The following is a 23,275-nucleotide window of genomic DNA, read 5'->3' as shown; positions in this document are numbered from 1 at the left end:
TTCAGAACATCCACGGACGTTTTCCTATCTCTATCTTATATTTAAAACTGAAGATAAATAATTTATTTTATTAAATTTAGATGATGATTCTTCTCTACATATATTATTTTCTTTTTTTATTATTCTATTATTATATTTATAGATTTATTATTTTATTATTATATTTATGGAATGAGTATTATATTTATGAATTATTTTTTTATTATTATATTTATGGAATGAGTGGAAGAAAATTATTATATTTATATAATGAGTGAAAAAAGAGATTAAAAAAAAAAAGTAAATTATCTTAAAAATTTTATTATTTTTAAATTATTATTATTATTATTTATTATATTTATGAATTAAGTGGGAGAAGATTATTATATTTATAAAATGAGGAGAAGTAGAAAGAATAAAAAAAAATAAATGGAAGGAGAGTGATTAAAAAAATATTATTTTATTTTTAAAATAAAATTTTCATTTAGAATAAATCGACCCGGTTAGACCCTGGGCGAGTCCGGTTGGGTCTGCATTATGGATCCGTACCGTATTAGGGAAAGTTACGGATGGGAATCTGAACCATTCGTTATACTATCGGACGGACCTTGTTCCAATACTCCGCCCTTGGGTTCTCCAACTCGGGTCCTGTAGCTATATATTTAGGGTTCAGCCCACATCGGCGCAGTTACTTTCTCTGCAAGCCGGGAAAGCCAAAGGAAATCAAAGCGGAGCAGAGCAGAGAACGATCGGCATGGCTCCCGAGCCTGAGGATGAGATCAACGAGAAGAACCCTCGTCCCCTTGACGAGGATGACATCGCCCTCCTTAAGACCTACGTGAGTATCCTCTTCCTCGTTTCACTCTTCGAGATCTCATTTAACCATCATTTCCACGTCCTCTTGTCTCTTCTTATCGCTGTTGGAGTCCAAATTTGGATTTTTTTTACCTTGGTGTGAGCCAATCAGTTCTTGGCATTTGTAGCTAGGTGTGATTTAGGTCTGTTCCTGTTGCCTTTAGTTCATGATTTTGGTAGTGGTGGATCCATTTCTTGTATATCGTTGTTGCTTTGTTCGAGTCTAAAGTTAACTTTTTAATTTGCGATTTAGGGTTTTCTATTGAGAAGTTCCAAATAGTACCTTCGTTCGTTGCTTCCACAAAAAGTATCCTTTTTAGGGCTGGTATGGATCAGGGGACAAATTACCCTAGTTATTTGAGCGAAGACTATAGTTATGTGATTAGTTGAGGTAGTTTTTAATTCTTATTATCTTAATTTTATGGACAGAATTGTCGTCTGTAGAAAATAATATTCAAAATTGACGTTCTTCAGCTATTGAATAGAGATTTTTTCCCGTTTTGTTGGTCTCGTAGTTTCTATATTTCTTTGTTTTGCATTATACTTTGTGTTGGATTCCTGTTGTTGATTATTGCTTACTTTGGCATGTTGATTCCTGATGCTGATGTTGTTTACTTTGGATCGAGGATCCCTAGGTTTGGCTCCATGTGTTTAAACATGATATTCCTGTTCTTATTGAGTTTGATAACATTTCATGGCAGGGTTTGGGACCTTACTCCACAAACATTAAGAAGGTGGAAAAAGAAATTAAGGAATTGGCCAAGAAGGTTAATGATTTGTGTGGTATGTGTGCAAATGGGTCTATTTCTCTTAGTTATACCTCTATAAATATTTCTAAACTCCTAATCATTTGTTTTAGTTTTCTTTATCTTTTTTGTTGGAAAATATTGTTGGTGAGTAAACAAAATTCCATATTCGATCTATTGATAGCGTTATGTATAATATAAATGAACCTAGATTGGTAGCTTGTCAGTTTTGATACTTCTATTGCTGCCATTAGTTAAGCAATGTTGTGAAGCATTTGGAGTTTCAATCAAATGATAAGGCAAACTTTTGTTCAACACGTTAGTCAATATGGCATGATTAAATTTTTGTTTAATGATTTTAAGCAAGTCATATATAGTTCAGAATGGGATCATAGCATTATAGTTAATCCCAAATGGTTGGAGCATATGACTTGCTATTGGATCTAAACAACATTGTTTGATATGAAATGTATAGCCTCCAATCAGAAAAATCTATCATGCAAAATCAAATTTTGCTATGTGATTCAAACATAGAAAACCACGAAATTCATACAGCATCCAAAAGAGATCATTTCAATTACTGGAAATTCTTGAGTATTTAATATTAAGTTGAAAATCCTGGCTCCCAGCTATTTGGGTTGGCAATATGAATCTTTTTTGCCTTTGAACTATATGGTTACGATATATTGCTAGCTGAATTGAAGGGGAACTTTGGCGCAATGGTAAAGTTGCTGCCGTATGACTTGATGGTCATGGGTTCGAGTTGTGGAAACAACCTTTTGCAATATAGGGTAAGACTGCGTACAATAGGCCCTTCTCAGGGATCGGTTGGAACTTCGTGCACTAGGCTGCCCTTTTATGCAATTATATAGTATACATGTTAAGTGATTGTTGTTCGATTAGATATTATTGAGCTTCTTATACTTGTTGTTTGCAGTGATCACTGATTCCCTACCTTCACACCTAGTCACCTTAAATCTCCAAAGTGTCACCGAACTCCATTGCTAGCCATGTGAAAGTCACATGCAAGGCCTTGTGCAAACCATTATCTCGAGTTTTACTACCTGCTGGTTCTGCTCTGGCCTCCCTGCTTGCATCATGGAGACTTGATTTTGTTCAATACTGGCTGAAACTTAAATTTGTGTTACCTGATATGGGCAATGTATTGTTGTTACCGGGTGATGTAGGAGAAATGGATACTTTTCTTTGTGCTAACTTGGCATTTGTGTCAGTTCATTGTTGGAACAATATGTTTTGCTTGACTTACACAATTCTAATATTGTGGTTTGTCATCTTCTGAACTTGGTCTGACAGAACTAACTAAATCAGATCAGCTGAGTTTATTGCTGTTTCATAGGGTCATTAAAACTGGTTTCAAGAGTCCAGCTTGTTTTTTGTAGGGTAATCAAATATGCTCAGTTAGGTTGGGACTCCTCTAAAATTGGTTGATATTCTGAAGAATCTTCTAATATTTTTTTTGTTTCTAATATTTTATGATAAATTGTTCATCTTGGTAACTGACATTATACCAGCTATGGGAGAGAAGTAGAACAACAAATTTGGGTAGGTGTTGGGATGTTTAAATTTTGATGATGTATTTCTTACTTCCATTTCTAGATGCCATCATGCTTTGCGCTTTCACATTACATAGACATTGTTCCTGTTTTTAGATTTATTTAAGTTGTTTTATAATGAATATTTTTTCCATTCTTAACCTCACTAATCCAATAACAGATCCCAGAGTTAGCTCTTAAGCCAATTGTACTTGACTGTAAATCATCTTAGTTTCTCATCTGAAATTTTATTACAAAAATTCTTAAATGTTAATGTTTTGTAATTCTTTTAAGGTTGTTAGATGAATATTTTCTCACATTTATGCACCTATGTTGTTTTTAACAATTGAATAGAAATAGTTATTACTTGTTGGCTCATCAAGTCTCTGTGTAGCTTACTCAATTCCTGGATCTTAAGGCTTATCAGAATGCTTTATATAAAACGTATCACCAAAATTATTTTTTGTCTTATAGACACATGGTCAGATTTTGAGACGATTCAGCACAACATCAAGATAAGAAGTGAACATATATACAGGTTTTGAGGATTCGCCATAACATCAAGATATCTAATGAACAGATTTAATTAGCAGTCCAGATGTATGCTTTTAATGTATTTTGTTTTGTTTAATTTTTCAGTAGGGTGAGCTTATTGAGGCGTTTCACTCTGTCACCTTGGATACTTAATATAGTGCACTTTGCCAATGTAACCACTTAGCGAATTTGTATATTGAACTGTTCTCATTCAATTTACAGTCGATTTTGCAGTTTAATTTCATATGCTGCTACCATTAGTTTTGTTTCAATAAAACCAAATTTTAATTGTAAATTATGATGAGTAATAACTTCATTTTTGATGAGGACCGCACTTGTTTGGGTGTCTATTGATTAATTCACTATCTTCCAACAATAGGCATCAAGGAATCTGATACTGGTCTAGCTGCACCAAGTCAATGGGATTTAGTCTCCGACAAGCAAATGATGCAGGAAGAGCAACCTCTTCAAGTAATCATATTCTTGTGATCTCTCTCTCTCTCTCTCTCTCTAAAGTTGACTCCATCTTATTAAATGTTTTTTTATATATAATTTTAGATTTTTTAGTTTTTTTAACCTTTTCTTGTTTACTAAGAAAAGAACGGTATAATTCTATTTAAATTCTATAATGCTTTATAATGTTAAGCAATTAATGCACTAACAAATCAATACCTTTTTTTTACTCTTATAAAGTCGTGATCCACACGAAAAAATTTTCTTAGCTATTTGGATTAGATCAAACAATCTGTGACAACAGATGCACACTTAATGCAATGAATCATGTTTTTTCTGCTTTGTTTTAACCCAACAAAGTAATTGATGCAGACTCTTTAATCAACCAATTATGCAGAGATATGAATTTGATTATTTGAAGGAAACACTTTCCTATGCTTCAGCTTCCCATTCATTTGTTTTTTTCCCCTGCAATTAAACAAATAGGATTTTTAAATACACAATGCACGGGTTACTTTTAATAAATTAATAGGAAACTAAAAAATTTATGATTATATTTTTTACCATTGATGAGAATGATGAGCATTCAATCTTTGGTCCCCAAACCAAGATGTGTGCTATCACAGTCATCAAAATAGAAATACTAAGAAAAATATACTTCAGAATGCACAGGCAAGGCTGCTGTATATATATATTATTAGTTTTCTTATTTTTTTTTAAATTGGTTGTTTATTTCTCTTGAAGGTTGCAAGGTGTACTAAGATTATCAGTCCAAACACAGAAGATGCTAAATATGTGATTAATGTCAAGCAGATAGCTAAGGTATATTTTATGCCTTTTTTTTTAAAAAAAAATTATATATAATTTCAGACTGTCTGAGCTCAGATTAAACATATTTTATTTTTCTTGAATGTATGATGTAATCTCTCTCTCTTGTGTAGTTTGTTGTTGGACTGGGAGACAAAGTCTCCCCGACTGACATTGAAGAAGGGATGCGTGTTGGGTGAGGAAAATATTTCAATATGAATTTTGTTAAGCTTTACAGTTGATTGGTGTATTATGTAAACCTGATAGAGTTACAAGGGAGTTTTGCTCTGTAATTTGCTACATGTGTGTCATGTTCTCTTCACTTTCTAATACAGGGTTGATAGGAACAAATATCAGATTCAGATTCCTTTGCCTCCGAAGATTGATCCGAGTGTAACAATGATGACTGTTGAGGAGAAGCCTGATGTCACCTACAATGATGTAGGTGGATGCAAGGAGCAAATTGAGAAGATGCGAGAAGTGCGTTTATTTACCAATGTTTTTATAGCTGTGTTTAGATTTTGTTATTTATTATGTAGTATTTTTGTTATCCAACAATAACATTTCGTAATTTTTTTTTAAGATTTGATTTGTAGTTGATGCATGTAAGTTAAGGTCATTAAATTGGATTATACCAAATCGTTATCAGCTTCCTCATTTGCACTATCTGTGGCCATATTCTTTAGGTTGTAGAGCTTCCCATGCTTCATCCGGAGAAGTTTATCAAATTAGGGATTGATCCTCCAAAAGGTGTGCTCTGTTATGGCCCCCCTGGAACTGGAAAAACACTATTAGCAAGAGCAGTAGCCAACAGAACAGATGCTTGTTTTATTCGTGTAATTGGAAGTGAGCTTGTTCAAAAGTATGTTGGAGAAGGTGCACGGATGGTTCGTGAACTTTTTCAGGTAATCAACCTTCCATGTCAATTTGTGTCGTTTCTTGTCCATCTATTGGTTGTGATTTTTTGTTGGCTATTTCTATTATGTTCTAAACACTTTTTTCCCTATAGATGGCACGATCAAAGAAGGCTTGCATTGTCTTCTTTGATGAAGTCGATGCAATCGGTGGTGCTCGGTTTGATGATGGGGTTGGTGGTGACAATGAAGTTCAGCGTACCATGCTTGAAATTGTTAATCAGCTTGATGGTTTCGATGCTAGAGGAAACATTAAAGTTCTCATGGCTACCAACAGGTATGTTAATGAACTGGATTGGGCATATGGTCTAGGCTTCCTAATACCAATTTATATTATAAACCTACTGTTACTGTTGCATCTGTGGCAACATATTATCATAGTGGTTATACTGCCCAAAGACTCAAATTTGATTCCTTTTACGTATCTGAAGTTCCAAATCATTCATTTTCATCTGAAATGTTAAAACTGGGGTAGCTTGTATTTAGAGTGATTTTGTGTGTGTGATAGTGAATGAGAGAGAAGAAATTGGGTTTGTCTTGATTTAGGAATGCCAATATTTCAATAAGCCTATTCAGAGATTGCCTTGTGGGCTCTCTGGCTGAGTTAATTCCTGAATTGCAGCTGTTAATTGATGTCTTCACTTCAGTCATTTGGCTAATAAATTTGTCTGCAAGACTATGTAGCGTCATAAATGCTTCAAGAAGTGATGGTATTAATAGTTGCCCTATATTATTAAGACAAACGATCTTTTATTAATTGATATCCATCTCTTGCAAATATTGCAGGCCTGATACTCTGGATCCTGCACTGTTGCGTCCTGGACGGTTAGATCGAAAGGTTGAATTTGGCTTACCCGATTTGGAGGGTCGGACACAAATATTCAAGATTCACACCAGGACAATGAACTGCGACAGGGATATCCGGTTCGAGCTTCTTGCTCGTCTCTGCCCCAATTCCACTGGTGAGAAATACTTGCTTCAAGTCTAAGACTTCATGATTATACTTAAAATACAGGACACATTAAGTGCAGAAAATTATTTTTTATTAATTTCTCCAGAAAATGATTCTTCATTTCTTTATTTGTCAATGAGGATGATCTAGCTTTGTGAGGCAAAAAACATTCAACAGTCTATAGAATTACTGCAGGATTCTATTAGAATTTTAAAATCTTGCACTTGTATTCATGTTGTCGGATAGATTTGTTTTAAGTGCATAAACATCTGGCAATCTCTCTTGCTGCTTGCAAATCTCAGTCGATTGTTGTTTTAAATGTAACTTCAAATCCACGTTCAAGTTTCATGCTGACGGTGTTTGTTCTTTAGGGGCGGATATAAGAAGTGTCTGCACTGAAGCTGGGATGTATGCCATCCGAGCAAGAAGGAAAACTGTCACAGAGAAAGATTTTCTTGATGCAGTGAATAAAGTCATCAAAGGCTACCAGAAGTTTAGTGCTACGCCCAAGTACATGGTCTACAACTAAGTATTGCCTTTAAGGCCATCATTTGGTTAACTGCGAGATGCACACTATCAATTAAGTTCCTCTGTTTTTTAGAAGGAGAATGTAACTTCAGATTGCAGTTGCATAAATGTCTTGCAAGTGTACTGCCTGTCTAAAGAATTAACCAAGAGCACTATATTTGTTGTAATTCCAGAGATTTACTAGTTATGAATCTCAAGTCAGGGTGATTTTAATTCTACAAAAATGAATTTGTTCATTTTTTTTTTTGTCAGTTCTAATTCTTTTCCCGTAAAAGAATGTTCCATGGCTATGCCAACTTTTATGCAATCAAGTAAGAGTAACTCCCCTTTATGATCCGCCCTCCTGAGTAAATACGTAGCAAAAGGTTTTTCGTGATCAATATGGAGGATGTAAATTACGAGGCTAGAGACAATGAACCTGATGACATTTTGAGTTTTTGTTCCTCGTAATCTTTAACAGTGTAAGATCTCAAGTGAAAGTCATTCGCATTTAGAAGAATGATATCTCAGATCCAATGTGTGAAAAAATAGAACGACAAAGGACAGGAAGCATGGGAGCTAACAGTGATGGTGCCCATTTGTGTTGAAGCCCGTGGAAGCATAGCAGTGATTGCCATTGGCAGCCTACAACTGCTTTTTTCAAACAAAAGCACAGAAATTGCACATCGGCAGATTAGAAATTGCACCAGTAAACAAATACAGGGCAATTTTCTGAATCCCTGACCCTCTATGTTTGAAAAAAAAAAAAAATTTGTCCCAATGGAATTTTCATCTGACAAAAAAGCTTGAGTGATTATAAAATTTTACCAAACTTCAGCAAACATTTCAACTTTATTGAATTGTATTGCCAAAGAATCACTTCCAATGTTCACAGAAATCCTTAATCTAGCAAGTATTGCGATTGTATGATTGGATCAAGAACTCTCATGTTACCAGGTAAATTGGCCCAAAAGGTTTGGCTCCCAAAACTTGGTTTTGATGCTCCAAGCACTTGTAAGGCACCTCACTGTCTTCTTCTGCCATTGAGGGAGTGAAACAAGAAGAAAGAGTCCCTGAAGGAGTGAGCCTAACTCTTTTCTGAAGAAGGTGAGCAAACAATCCACCGGAGCATGAAAGCTTCAACGGCTCGGTCCTTACTGGTGCTTTTTCCTCTTCTCCACTCTTTTGTTTGAACGTGAGCAGGAAGGAGAGAATTCTTCTCCATGTCTTCTTCTTCTTCTTCTTCTTCTCTGCGTCTCTCATTTGCATGGTTTCTGTTCTCATCTAAGAACTTGCAGAAAGAGAGCAGTTTTGTTGTTAAAAGAAAGAAAAAGAAGAGAGAAATGATGGCTGAAACATAATTGTAGCAGATTCAGTACCTTCGAGACAGCCAACTTTGTGTCATTACAAGAACTTAACTGCTCACGACCAAAAGAAAAAGAACTAATGCCAGTTCAACCAAAAACAGAAGTAAAATCAAGATGTGATTATAACATTCATTCTATAGTCTTTATTGAAAAGGAGATATTACAGATCATAGTCACTATTAATAGTCTGGGAAAAAAATAGCAAGAAATGTTTGGAAAAAGAACAAGAGAAGTAATTAATAATACCAGTTGAGCATTGACTTGAAGTTGGGATCAACAATCAATGACTTGGTACTGGAGGAAACATGTGAACAATGGTGTCGATGGTGCCTAAATCTTTGGCAGCTTCTGAGTTTGAAAACAAAATGGTGATTCGGTGACAAGAAATAAATCATGTGAACAAACACTGCGCAGTGAGGCACATCAAGAGAAGAATGTGGAGAACAAGATCTGAATTTAGAGCATCTTGTGATCGTCCTTATTATTGTTATTTTTTATTTTTATTTTTTAGCTACCACTATCCTTTCTCTTGGGTGTGTTCTTCCAACATAGCACCAAATTATATTCTCGTTATGGAATCTATGGTATTCTATGAATGATTAATTATTCAACAAATCTCGTCCTTTTTGTGTGTTCTTCACCCAACCAAGCAGGCAACGTGGGAAATACAGCAGGTAAATCTTTTACTAACTTGCTATTTTGTTTTTTTTCCTCCCTTCAATCTTGACAAGTTTGTGTTTGTATATTGTGATTTTAAGCAGTTGGACCTAACAAAGGCACAGTTAATGTGAGATTAATTACAACCCACAATAATTTTGCTATTAAGAAATTAAACCTCTATTAAGTGATGTATGTTTTTTTTTTTTTTGATAATTTAGGTATTTAGCTCTTATGATCGACCTGGTCTCATGAAAATTTTCCACCAGCTATCAGGGTAAATCGGAAAGTGCTGACGATGGCTCATCCTGACTGTTTGTGTTCTTAGGCTTATCATTCCACTGAACGGAAATTCTTGCAATGCGCCATAACTAAGAATTGAACCTTAAATGTATAGTTAATCATTGAAGAGCTTTAACCGTTGCACCGTAACCTTGGGGCACCCAATTAAATGATCTAATGTTTGATGCATGAAGATGAATTTAGATTATTGGATATGAATTGAATGTGTAAATCTGTCAATCTGTTACGTTAACATTGATGCACTATTATTCTAACTGAATATCTTCTAGCTTCAAGCTTTTAGCTTAATAAAATACATATTGAACATGAAGCTACGAGGTTCCTGATGGGCACAAGGTAGAATTAAAGCCATTAAAGACTAAAAAATATATGTCAGATTATTGTTGGGTCCTTTATTGCTAATGCAAGCTGAGTACAGGCAGAATGATGATATACCATCGTTTTCGGCTAAGTCGAGGCTAGAGTTAGACTCTATCTCTTTAAGACGAATTTGCCCCGCACACGGTGCTCACGGAATACGACAATCGTCTCCCAAAATATAACAACTTTTATCTTGCGATAACAGCACTGCAAATCGCAAAACCTCCGAACCAAGGAAGCTTCTTGAACTCTCCAATATAAAAATGCAATGCTTGCTTTGCTTGGAAGGAAGTGAATGAATGAATGAATGAGCATGTGAGGGACTTTATTTATACATATGAAAGGGTATAAGAACCTCTTGATTCAATTAGATCTCATCCATCCATTTCAAAATGGGTGATGTAGATCGCATCCTTTCCTAAGAGGCATACTACCTCTTCATTAGATGTACCATTTAATCATCCAAAAGATATTTAAACATTTTTGATTATTTTTCCATTTATAATTTCTAACAATCCCCCACATAAATGAAAAATAATACATGCATGTTATCACCTAAGGAGAGTTCAATCGATAAGTCAATGCATTGGGAGAGGTAGCTTATGACTTTGAACCTTCCATAGTGGAATGCTATCGAGTATACTAGGTTGCGCAGTGAACGTGATTTCTTGAACTGCTCAGCTGTTTGTGTATATTAAGACAATAACACCCACACAAAGATTTATCTCACTTACTTTGGGTTGTCATAGTTGTTTTCGTTTTGACCATGGATATCATCTTGGATTCATGAGTGTTTCATTGAAACAACCAGTTTTCACACTCACATAGGTGACACTTCTATCAAGAGTATCCTACCATATTCCACCTTACGTATAGAAGTCATTAAAAGCATAAGCTTAACCTCACTATATGTGGTAGGGCAACACAAGTTCATCCTAGGATTGGGATAGAGATAATGATAATATATCTCGTGTGCTGTAACGCAACTTCTGTAACTTCATTGTCCCATTGAACCAAGATATTAGGATCTCCAGTCAACAAGGTTGGGTTACCGCTACAGTCATTTTTAGTTGTAGATTTTTAATCTCATTTCTTTCGATGAGCAATATACTTGATCTTGACTTAGCCCCTTCGTAAGAGGATCTGCCAAATTATCTTTGGACTTGACATAGTTGATTGCAATCAGTTCATTCGAGATCAACTGCCTAATGGTATTGTGTCTACGACGTATATGTCGAGACTTACCATTATATTATACATACTATTCTGTGCTCTTCCAATCGCTGATTGACTATCACAGTGTATAAGTATGGCGGGCACAGGTTTCGTCCAGCTCAGAATATCTTCCAAGAAATTCAGCAGCCATTCAGCTTCTTCAGCTGCTTTGTTTAATGCTATAAACTCGGATTCCATAGTTGACCGAGCTATGTAGTTTGCTTTGTGGATTTCCAAGATACCACTCCTCCACCGATTGTGAATACATACCCACTAGTGGATTTGGAATCTTTTGTATCTGATATCCAATTAGCATGACAATATCCCTCTAAGACAGCGGGATACTTTTCGTAATGTAATCCATAGTTCATAGTATATTTCAAATATCTAAGAACTCGTATCAATGATTTCCAATGGATGTCGTTTAGATTACTCGTAAAATGACTTAGCTTGTTGACTGTATAGGCAATATATGGATGTGTGTAGTTTATGAGATACATCAAGCTGGCTATTATCCGAGAATATTCTAATTACGATATGGGCTCACCATGGTTTTTCGCTAAGTGTTAACTTAGATCCATAAGTGTTTTCACTGTAGAGAGATTGTTCGCATTGAACCTTTTCAATATTGACTCTACATAATGGGATTGTGTCAAAATTATCCCATCGGGTGTCCTGAGAATTTTAATTCCCAATATAACATCTGCTAGACCCATATCTTTCATATCGAAATTCTTGGTCAATATTTTCTTTGTACTCATGATTACCTCATGATTACTGCCCATTATAAGCATGTCGTCTACGTATAGACAGATCATTACATGACCTTCAGGTGTGCTTTTGACATAAATGCATTTGTCACATTCATTTATTTTGAATTCGTTTGATAGCATTATTTTGTCAAATTTTTCGTGTCATTGTTTAGGCACTTGTTTAAGTTCGTACAACGACTTAACAAGCTGACACACCTTTTCCTCTTTTCTGGAGCTACAAACCCTTCGGGTTGCTCCATATAGATTTCTTCTTCTAACTCACCATTTAAGAACGTAGTCTTAACATCCATTTGGTGTATTTCAAGGTCATACAGTGTTGCGATAGCTATCAGCACTCGTATGGATGTAATCCTTGTCACCGGTGAGTAGGTATCAAAGTAGTCAAGGCATTCCTTTTGCTTGTACCCTTTGGCTACAAGTCTGACCTTATACTTGTCAATTGATCCATCAGCTTTATACTTGCGTTTTAGTATCCGCTTACAACCTAATGGTTTGGTTCCAGAAGGAAGGTCTACTAGTTCCCAAGTATGGTTATTCATGATAGACTCGATTTTACTATTGACGGCTTCTTTCCACATTGGGGCATCGGGACTAGAGAGAGTTTCGCTTAATGTTCTTGGGTCCATTTCCGACATAAAAGTCATGAAGTCCAACCCGAACGATTTCTCAACTCTAGCTCGTTTGCTCTGACGTGGCTCTTCGCTTTGATTGTCAATAGTCATTTTACGACAACTAAGTTTAGAAACATTATTTTCGTTAGAACTTCCGTTGTTATCACTTTAAACATTATCATCGAAAGTTTTAGGTATGATCTTTACTTGCTTTGACTTAGGTACTTCGACCTTTGCTAAGCACCCCCCATACCTTTAGGTATTTGTACGATGGCTCGTGACTTTTCCATAGTTCATATGGTGTTTTATCATTTTTCTTGTCAGGGATTTTGTTGAGAATGTGGTTTGCTGATAGTATAGCTTCCCCCCACAAGTTCTGGAGTAAGCCTAAATTTATCATCAAGACATTCATCATTTCTTTTAGTGCCCGATTTTTACGTTCGGCAACACCATTTGATTGAGGCGAGTAAGGCGTCGTTGTTTGATGGATAATGCCAGATTCTGAACAAAACTCATCAAACGGTGCACCATATTCTCCTCCTCTATCGCTACGAATTATTTTAATTCGTTTATCAAATTGATTTTCAACTTCTGTTTTATAGGTTCCGAAAGCTTCTAAGGCTTCATCTTTACTTCTTAAAAGAAAGACATAACAGAACCTCGTGCAGTCATCGATAAAAGTAATAAAATACTTTTTACCTCCTCTAGTATGCACGAATTTTAAGTCACATAGATCACTATGTATTAACTCTAGAGGAGTCGTTGACCTTTCCACCGAATGAAAAGGTAGTCTCTTCATTTTTGCTTCCACGCACACTTCACATTTGTTTGTTTCATCAACATTGACGTTTGGTAATAAATTTAACTTGACAAGACATTTCAGAGTATTATTATTGACATGCCCAAGTCGATCATGCCACAAATTAAAACACTCAACAACATAGTTGGAAGCTTTTATTTTATTACCATCAAATTCATGGTGTACAGTCATTACAACAATTTTGAACAGACTCTGTTCTAAGTACCCTTTACCTACGAATACACCATTTTTCATAAGTATAAAGTTGTTTGACTAGAACACTAGTATGAAACTGGCCTTAACAAGTGCTGATCTAGAAACTAGGTTTTTCCTGATGTCGGGAACATGGAGCACATCAATGAGCGTTAGCTCTTTCCCATACGTCATTTTTAGAACAACTTTCTCGAGTCCGACAATCGAGGATGTCATGGAATTGCCCATATAGAGCTTTCTTCCACTTATCGGAGTATACTTGAAGAACATCGCCTTATCAGAACAAATATGACGGGTTGCTCCAGTATCGATCCATCACTGCTTCGGGTTATCCACCACCGTGTTGGCTTCAAACACTACCATAGTGAGATCCAATTCCATGTCGTTAGAAGTTACGACTTGGTTCGCAACATCCTTCTGACTCTTGGTTGGTTTCTTCGGGCGTCTGCAATCCTTGGACATGTCTCCTGGCTTTCCGCATTTGTAGCATGTGCCCTTGAATTTCTTACCTTGAGCATTCTTTTTGGATTGCTTCAGCTTTTTGTCTTTTGGTTCAGCCAGGTTAGACATCTCGTCGACTGCCCGCTTCGTTCCTCTGGAGTCGAACATCTTTCGATTATCTTCCTCTATTTGTAGCCTTAGGATTAGGTCTTCAAGTCTCATCTCCTTTTGCTTGTGCTTTAGGTAATTTTTGAAATCCTTCCACGACGGAGGGAGTTTCTCGATTATCGGGCTACTTTGAACGACTCGTTCAGCTTCATGCCTTCGGCATCCAGATCATGCATTATCAGTTGCATGTCTTGGACTTGAGATATTACACTCTTGGGATCCAGCATTTTGAAATCCAGAAATCGGCCGACGATGAATTTCTTCAACCCGACACTTTCGGTTTTGTATTTCCTTTCAAGTGACTCCCATAGAGATTTTGCCATCTCTATTGAACAATACACGTTATACAACACGTTGTCCAATGCATTGAGAATGTAGTTACGGCACAGGAAATCTCCGTGCGACCACGCATCGTATGCAGCCTTACTATCAGAATTACCTTCCGTAGCAGCTGGCAGGTCTTTATGCAAAAATCGTACGAGGTTTAATGTTGTCAGGTAGAACAACATCTTCTGTTGCCATCTTTTAAAGTCGGCTCTGTTGAACTTTTTCAGCTTCTCTCCGGTTGGAACGACGGTTGGAACGTCATTGATTCCAGCCATCAGTTTGCACGAAGAAAATTCGCCTTAAAAATATTGGGTCCTTTATTACTGATGCAAACTGAGTGCAGGCAGAATGATGGTATACTCCGCATACGGTGCTCACGGAATACGACAATCATCTCCCAAGATACAACGACTTTTATCTTGTGATAGCAGCACTGCAAATCGCAAGACCTCCGAACCGAGGAAGCTTCTTGAACTCTCCAATGCAAGAATGCAATGCTTGCTTTGCTTGGAAGGAAGTGAGTGAATGAATGAATGAGTATGTGAGAGACTTTATTTATACATAATACATAGAAAATATCAAACTAAAAAGTCTTTACGAATGAGATTGACCGGCTTAGTAGAAAAGCATAGAATTAGAGATATTCTCATGTAATCATGGTAGTTCGTACACTGAAATACATATAAAATATCAAACTAAGAAGTCATTATGGGTGAGACTCTCCAACTCAGCAGAAGAACATAGAACTAGAGACATTCTCATGTAATCATGGTAGTTTGGGCACTAGAAGACATATGAAATATCAAATTAAGAAGTCATTGTAAGTATCCCGGATTAGTTTTAATGTGGTCAACTAAGTGAAGTTAAATCCTGTTAGATTTTAATCCTTGTGTCTAAGTGTGCAGGACCTTAAGAACATAAGAATTCGAGCGGAAGATGCAGCGGACGAGAAGAAATGCACGATAAGTGAGTCGACAAGCTCGATTCATCCGAGTGACAAGAAACTATGGAAGATTACACTGGTGGAGCGAGAAGGACGTGTGTAGCACTTCCGAGGGACGAGAAGCCGAAGCGGAAAACTGCTTGAGAAGAGAAGGTCGGAGTTGAGTTAGGGTGAGCTTAACTCTAGATGGTCGGAGAATCACTCAAGCGATCGGAATAGAAGCCGGACAAGTCAACGCGAAGTTAACTTGTCCAGGAGCCTGGACCAAGTCCAGGTCCCCAGACTCTAGGCGCCTGGACCACCCTAGTACCAATCAAGGTGCCTCTTCAAGCTGTTGCAGAGTTGATAGGTCTTGGGTCCACGTCAGCAACACTCCAAGCGCTCGGACTAGTCTAGGCGGGGATAAAATTTTATCTCCAAGACATTATGAAACTGATAAACGTGCACCGCTAGGGCCACCTGGATCGGGTCCATGTGTCCGAAAGTGCCACATCTTCAAAATGAATATTTCGACTAGTGGACTATAAATAGAGCCCTAGTCCAATATACAACTTGTAATAAATTTCTATACTCCTTACTAAGCTGTCAATGATTGTAAGAGGGTTCTCTACTTTCAACGAAGGAGATTCTCAAAGAGTTTTCACTTGCCTTGGATTAACAACTACCAAAATTATAACCAAGTAAATCCTGCCTTTTTTTATGTTGTTGATTAATTTATTTATAATTGTTTAACTGTTTATCCTTACTAGTTTGAAAAGTAAGAGATTTTTCTAATTATATTTTTAGGGGCATTCACTCCCCTCTAATCGGCCTCACCAGGACTAATAATTGGTATCAGATCCCGGACGCCATAGGAGGACTAACCGCTGACTAAAGTAGCAAGAGATGACCACTAGTATTTACCCACCAGTGTTCGAGGGGGAGTTCATATTTTGGAAGCGACGTATAGAGGTATTCTTCAAAACCGACTTCAATATTTTATTAACCATTAAATTTAGTTTTGAAGTGCCCAAAAGTCAAGATGGAAAAGAACTTGAGGAACATTATTGGATTAACAAGCAATGGAAAGAATTTATGGCAAATGGTAAATTCAAGTTTCATCTTCTGAGTGTGCTACCTGTTCAAGAACTCGAAAGAATTAGCCCCCACAAATGTGCAAAAAAATTTTGGGAAAAATTCTTGGAACTCCACGAATAATCAAGAAAAGAAGAATCTGACTCTTCGATGGACATCAGTTCGTCATCAGAGGAATTTGAGACTGAGGAGATCACCAACACAACAATAATAGCCGAATACCTACCTGAAGACGAAGCCACTTTCGAGGATAACATTGATGAAAGGGGAGCATCTACCGATGAGTACGACGTGGTAAGTTAGGTAAGTAAGCTTTCTTCAGATAAATTTTATGAGTGTATTAAAATACTAAGTAGATTTTTGTGTGAAACTAGATCTAAATATCTAAAATCAAAGGAAGATCAAGAAGGCATAGTTGAAAATTTTAACAAACTCAAGGATGAAAATGAAAAATTAAAATATCAATGAGAACAATTGAAAAAGAAATCAGCATGTTCAAACTTGAATATTTTTCATGTTAAATACAATAGAGGGTTAAATTGCTATTTTAGATTTTACAAGTCCTAAATTAGAAAAATTCCTAGAAATTATATACCATAAAAATTTCTGATAAATCCAGTAGATTAGAACTTATTTTGGGTTCCTAAATCATGTCTAGCTTGATTAAAATTGTTTTTTATACAAGTCTTGAGTTTAATTTACTTTAATTTTAAAAATCGTTTACAAAATTAATTAGTTCGTATACCTATTGTTAATTTTTTCCATTAAAATTTTTTATATGATAGTGAAGTATATTTTATGTTAGAATAATTTCTTAATAATTTCTTTTGGATTTTTTTTTGACAATTATATAATTTATTATAAATTCTTTATCAAAAAAGGAAATTTAAAATCTAAAATTATATCTAAGATTAATTTTGAAAATTTTGATTTTCCTATAGATTACCATTGTATTTTAAATGTTGAAAAAAATAGCAAGATTTTTAGTTAAAAGTCTATTTTTAAACATTTAAATTTAAAAATAATCATTTCTATTTAAAAATAAGTATTCTAGTTAAAATAAAAACAATTTTATTATTAAATATTTTTCCTGCCCTAATTTTTTTTGTTTTACTATGACAAAAATTTTTAGTACTTTTCAATGCATAAAAATAATTTTTAAACTATTTTTCTAAAACTAAGGTTTAATTGATAAAAATTATTACTTTTGAAAATTATTTTCTATAAAAAGAAATATTCCTGAAAACTTTATTTTCATCCTCAAAATTTTTTCAAAATTTTTCTGTAAGTTTTCATATTTTTTCCCTTTTTTTTTAATGTGACCAAAGAGAGAGAAAATATAGGTGTTAAGTTAAGGAGGAGATAATGAAAATATCTTTTGCATATTATGAAAGAAATTTTTTTCACTGTACTTCATTGTAAAATTATTTCTTGTATTTATGGTCAAATTTATTTTCTTAAATAGTTTTATTGTTTGTTTATCCAAACTTAACTTGGGTTGATGCACATCAAAAAAGGAGGAGATTGTAAGTACTTCGGGTTGGTTTTGATGCAATCAACAAAGTCAAGTTAGATCCTATTAGTTTTGATTTTTGTGTCTAAGTGTGTAGGAACTTTGAAACACAAGAAGTCAAGTAGAAGACGTAGTGGATGAGAAGGATGACATGGGAAGTGAGTCGACGGGCTCAGTGCATCCAAGGGACGAGAAGCTACGAAAGAGTACATTGGTGAAGCGAGAAGGATGTGCACAACGCTTATCCGAAGGACGAGAAGCCAGAGCGGAAGACTGCTTGAGGAGAGAAGTTCAAAGTTGGGTTCGGGTGAGCTCAACTCTGGATGACTGGAGAATCACCCAAGCGACAGGAGCAGAGCCGGACATAATGGTTAGATGCTTAAAATATAAAAATAATATTTTTAATATAAAAAAATAATATTATAATATAATCGGGTCGGGACAGGATTCCCGTCGGGAGAAAAAAAAATTCCCGATAGTGATCAGGACGGGAAAATCCTGAACCTTCGGGTCGGGAAAATGTCGGATCGAGATATTTTCGGGTCAGAAATAGGATGGGATTCGAGAAGGGTCAGGATTTTCGGAATTTTTTCCAACCCTAATCATAATTAAGCAAGAGGTGGCAATAGGATCAACCCAGTTTGCAACCATTCACCAATTAGAGATAGAACTTGCTTTGGGAAACATAGCTTAGTTTCATATAGCAGAGGCCCATTTGGATCGCGATCAAGGTCAAGGTCCAAGTGAGGGTTGAAATCTCGTTCTCCAAAAACCCCCTTGCCAATGTCTCTCAATAAGAATCAGTCAAGCTCACAGTTTCCACAAGCTTTTAATACCTGTTGTATGGGTAATTAGCACATGCTGACATACTAATTTATGCTTTTGTTCCTCATACAATTGATATGGCTTCCACATGATATCCTTGAACGAAGTTCAGGGGATGCTCAGAGCAAGTCAAGAGTAACTGAATGTTTGAGGGGAGACCCAAAGCAGGTAAAGAATGATCATATATTTGCGGGGAGGCTCAGAGCAAGTTAAGAGTGATTAAATGCTTGAGGTAAAGCCCGAAGTAGGTCAAGAGTAATCAGATGTTTAAGGGGAGGCTTGGACCATTATGAGAATGGTAGTCCTTCATTTAAGGGAAGGATTGTTGGGTGATCCTGTCCGGAATCTGAGTCAGACGGACCTCCAGGTGAGGTGGATGGAATGTTGACCGAGTCGCGATGTCCCGGAGGGGGTGGTGTGCTGAGATGACTTCTGTGTTGACCAAGTCTTCAAAAGTCCTCTGGTCAATGCTACTTGCAGCCAACGACCGGGTCGCCCCGGTCTCTGGTGCCCCGAGGCTCGAGGCAGATCCAACGAATATGTAAGTACCAGACTAATACTAGAATAATCAAATGAAGGGAGAGTGAGTACGAGAACGTACCCTGGCCTAGGGAGGCGCCCAAAGATGGGACGCTGGTCGAGTTGTCGTGACCCGGAAGCGTAGATGGATAAGCCGGATGAAGAACGAGATCTGATGAAGTGGAGCCGAACGCGTCCTGGAGCTGGAAGCGACGACACGAAACCAGATGTGATCTCGGCACGCAGGCTGGGTTAAAACGTCGACATGTAGGCAGGAGTATAACATTGACACACAGGTCAAAATATGACATCAACACACAGGCTGGAATATGACAGCAACACACAAAATGAGATACAATATCTGTTCGAAAGTCAGAACACAACACGCAAGTCAGATCAATGCGAGGGTCGGAACACAGCGAAGACGAAATGCGGTCAGATCGACGGTAATAGGCCCACGCATGTTGGGTGAGTCCGGCAGCCTTGGCGCGTGAGGCAGCAAACAGGAAACCCAGCCCTGCCACTGTGTGAGGTGGCTTCGTATTACGACGTGTGATGGTGGCGTGGAATGGAGAAAGGGGAGGAGGGGAAGTCGTCATGCTCGCGTGAGGCCTCGTGCGTGAGAGCAAGGAGCTGCCGACATCGGACGTCATAGGCGTCGGAAAGGGAGGAGGAAAGGGGATGCTCGCAAAGGCGTCGACGCAGAGAGAGGGAGACGGTCGTCCGTACTCGGCGGCAGTGGAGGCGTGAATCCGGCGCCATTGTCGCGAGGAAGGAAAGAGCCGACTCGGAGGTGGTCGTCGCCGCGGCCGTCGTTCGAGGATGGCGGCGAGAGAGGGAGAAGAAGCCTCTCCCCTGGTTCGTGTAGGCGGCGGCAGAGAAAAACTCCCCTCCTTCTTGTGAACAGTGCTCCTTCCCCCTTAAAGCCCTACCTCATGACTTTTCCAAATTGCCCCTCCCTTTTCCTCTAATTCCTCTCCTACCCTAAATCATATCCACATCATTGGGAATATAATCAAAGTCCCATATTGAAAATATATGGAAAAGATCATTAGTTTAAAATATAAAATATATCTCCATTGGTATAAGACCTTTTAAGTAGAGCTAAAAATAAATCCATGAGAGTTTAAACCCCAAATAGATAATATCATACTATTATGGAGAAATATAAATTCTTTTGACCCTAACAAAGGTCAAGGTCCAAGTTAGGGTTGAGCTCTCAGTCTCCAGAGACCCCCTCACCAAAGTCTCTCAACAAGAATCAATCAAGCTCGCGGATTCCACAAGCATATTTGTAATACATTCTGTATGGGTAATGAGCACATGCTGATACAAACTAATTTATATTTCTATTCCTCGTACGACTGATATAACCTCCATACAATATCCTTCCTAAACATGCTATTTGATATTAAGGCATATGTTGCACTTGGCATGTCGTCCTGTAGAATATTAAATGAGGCTTCTTGGAACTTGTTTTTTTGCTTTTGTTCCTCGTATGGTTGAGAAAGGTGTAGGATTGATGACGTGCTAGGGGGGGGGGGGTTGAATAGTACTCATGATTAATTCGTTCATTTCAGAAAACTCAGAATAATGCAGTGAAATAAAGAAAAAAAACAAACACAATCGCCAATAGGTTTCTTTTACTTGGTTTGGAACCTGTGACGACTCCAATTCCAAAGCCCACGAGGTTGATCGCTTACATTGGACAATCACTATAGATCCAAAATTCTTTACAAATATATAAGTACAAGTACTGAACTTAAAAACAGATTATACCAATAATAAATTATTAGGAATTGGTTCGTCGATTGTCAGAACATCAACTGAGCGTTGTTGAGTCATTTCAGTGTAGCGCGTAGCTTAGAGGATTGCTGTGAATGATGTTGTTCCAAGTAGCTGGTTGAGACCCCTTTTTTATAGCCTCTTCATATCTGATCTAGATCCTCTGATCTTGGGATCATATTTGACTCGACCCGGATCGGTCAACCGATCCCCTGGTTCGGTAAACCAAACCTGTTGAATCCGCCCAGCCTTCCATCCAGATACAACCTCTTCGGATAGAGCCTTCGTTCGGTCAACTGATCCCATCATTCAGTCGACCGATCAGCCGATGGTCTCTACCTTATCTGATTCGATCAACCCGGCTCGATCAGGTCATTACTTATCTTTGGTTCGGTTGACCGATCCCTAGGTTTGGTCGACCGATCCCTCGATCGAATCCGGTCTGATCTCTGAAACTCTGATCCTACTGTACTGGGGTTCGGTCCACCGATCCGACCCTTTAGTCAACCGATCAAGGCTAAGTCCAATGCTGCAAAACTTGTTAGTTTCCTGCACAATAGAGTTAGACAAATAACAATTAATATGTAAATAAATAACTTAACATCCTTCGGATTGTCCGGTTCTGACTTCAAATTTCCTCCGAAAATCCTAGGTCGAACTAATACCTATTGTTCCCTCAGCGGAGAATGCATCCTCACCTACTTCTCTCAGGAGAAGTTACCTGTTGTCAGACCAGTCCTCCAGACCGACTGGACTTTTGCTCAACGCCTGAGACTTTAGGTCTTCATGCTGGACGTTCGCTCGACGACCCGTCCATACTTCTACTTGGTCTGCGACGACCAAGGTTTTCACCTAGAGTCCCCGACTCTAGGATTTTGTCCAAAGCGCTCGACCTACCAAGACTTTCTGCCTAATATTACCACCCCCTAGGACCTAGGGTTACCACCTCCTAAGATTTTCTACCTGCCTAACCTCAGCTAGGACTTTTCATCACTTAGGGTTACCATCCCTTAGGACCTAGAGTTACCGCCCCCTAGGACCTAGGGTTACCACCCCCTAGACTTTTCCATCTGCCTAGAATCCATTAGGACTTTTGCCTAAGACAACTTAGGACTTTCCTTCAAGTTCAATTAACATTGTTAGATTAAAAGACAGCTTAACTTTGGATCATTTGACAAAATCAAAATCCAGGTTTGATCGTCCGGTGCTTCCTACACCAACAAAAGGATGTTCTCTTATCATATACTCAGGTAAAGAAGTTGAAGGAATCATTTTCGAAGCATATTCCACAATCATGTAAGCTACCGTGGTCGAGCAATAGGTGGCAACAACATCTGCCCAGTTTGTAGTCGTTCAGTAGCTAGAGATAACACTCGCTCTGGGAAATATAGGTCATTTTCACCGAGCAAAAGCCTATCTAGATCTCCGTCAAGGTCAAGGCCCAAGTCAAGGTTGAATTCTTGTTCTTCAAAGACCCACTCGCCAAAGTCTCTCAACAAGATTCAGTCAAACTCATGGTTTTCACAAGCTTTTTTTAATACCTATTGTACGAGTAATGTGCACATGTTGATACACTAATTTATGCTTTTGTTCCTCTTAAGATTGATATGGTTTCCACATGATATCCTTCCCAAACATACCATTTGATATTAAGTTGAAGATCTCTTGACACATGCTACGACTGACATCTTGTCCTATAAGACATTAAATGGGGCACTAGAATGCATATGAAATATCAAACTAAGAAGTCTTTACTGATGATATTATCCAGCTCAGTAGAAGAACTAAGAACTACAAACATTCTTATGTAATCATGGTAGTTCATGCACTGAAATACATATAAAGTATCAAACTAAGAAGTCTTTACTGGTGAGACTATCTAGCTCAGCAGAAGAAAATAGAACTAGAGACATTTTCATGTAATTGTGGTAGTTCGGGCACTAGAATACATATAAAATATCAAACTAAGAAGTCTTTACTAATAAGATTGTCCAGCTTAGCAAAAGAACATAAAACTAGAGACATTCTCATGTAATCGTGGTAGTTCGGGTTAGAGCCTTCAATTTAGATTGGGCTCGTCAG

General features: G+C 37.4%; 2 protein-coding genes across 5 annotated transcripts; one reads left to right on the top strand and one right to left on the bottom strand.

Annotated features, from left to right (window-relative positions):
- Positions 1-659: 659 nt before the first annotated feature.
- On the top strand, positions 660-7,557 carry LOC121970292 (26S proteasome regulatory subunit 7A-like). Its single transcript, XM_042520899.1, has 10 exons — positions 660-817; positions 1,536-1,617; positions 4,047-4,138; positions 4,865-4,942; positions 5,062-5,123; positions 5,263-5,407; positions 5,614-5,832; positions 5,937-6,118; positions 6,628-6,803; positions 7,165-7,557. Exons 1-10 carry the CDS (start codon positions 734-736, stop codon positions 7,320-7,322), a joined length of 1,278 nt encoding a protein of 425 aa, XP_042376833.1. The 5' UTR covers positions 660-733; the 3' UTR covers positions 7,323-7,557.
- A 576-nt stretch (positions 7,558-8,133) lies between these two features.
- On the bottom strand, positions 8,134-9,196 carry LOC121973473. Of its 4 annotated transcripts, none has more exons than XR_006109626.1 (3): positions 8,914-9,196; positions 8,680-8,718; positions 8,134-8,591 (listed from the first exon to the last, which is right to left on the bottom strand). XR_006109626.1 is itself a non-coding variant. In XM_042524893.1 (3 exons), the coding sequence occupies exons 1-3, from the start codon at positions 9,060-9,062 to the stop codon at positions 8,388-8,390; spliced, it is 417 nt and encodes a 138-aa protein (XP_042380827.1). In that variant the 5' UTR covers positions 9,063-9,196; the 3' UTR covers positions 8,134-8,387. The 4 variants fall into 4 exon arrangements, 2 of the variants coding, with proteins under 2 accessions (XP_042380827.1, XP_042380826.1); XR_006109627.1 differs by having other exon boundaries at positions 8,134-8,584; XM_042524893.1 differs by having other exon boundaries at positions 8,680-8,743.
- Positions 9,197-23,275: the final 14,079 nt, after the last annotated feature.

Source organism: Zingiber officinale, chromosome 4A, assembly GCF_018446385.1.
Source record: "Zingiber officinale cultivar Zhangliang chromosome 4A, Zo_v1.1, whole genome shotgun sequence".
Lineage (NCBI taxonomy): Eukaryota > Viridiplantae > Streptophyta > Magnoliopsida > Zingiberales > Zingiberaceae > Zingiber > Zingiber officinale.
The sequence above is the reverse complement of the archived record's forward strand: the minus strand, read 5'-3'. Positions and strand labels throughout refer to the sequence as shown.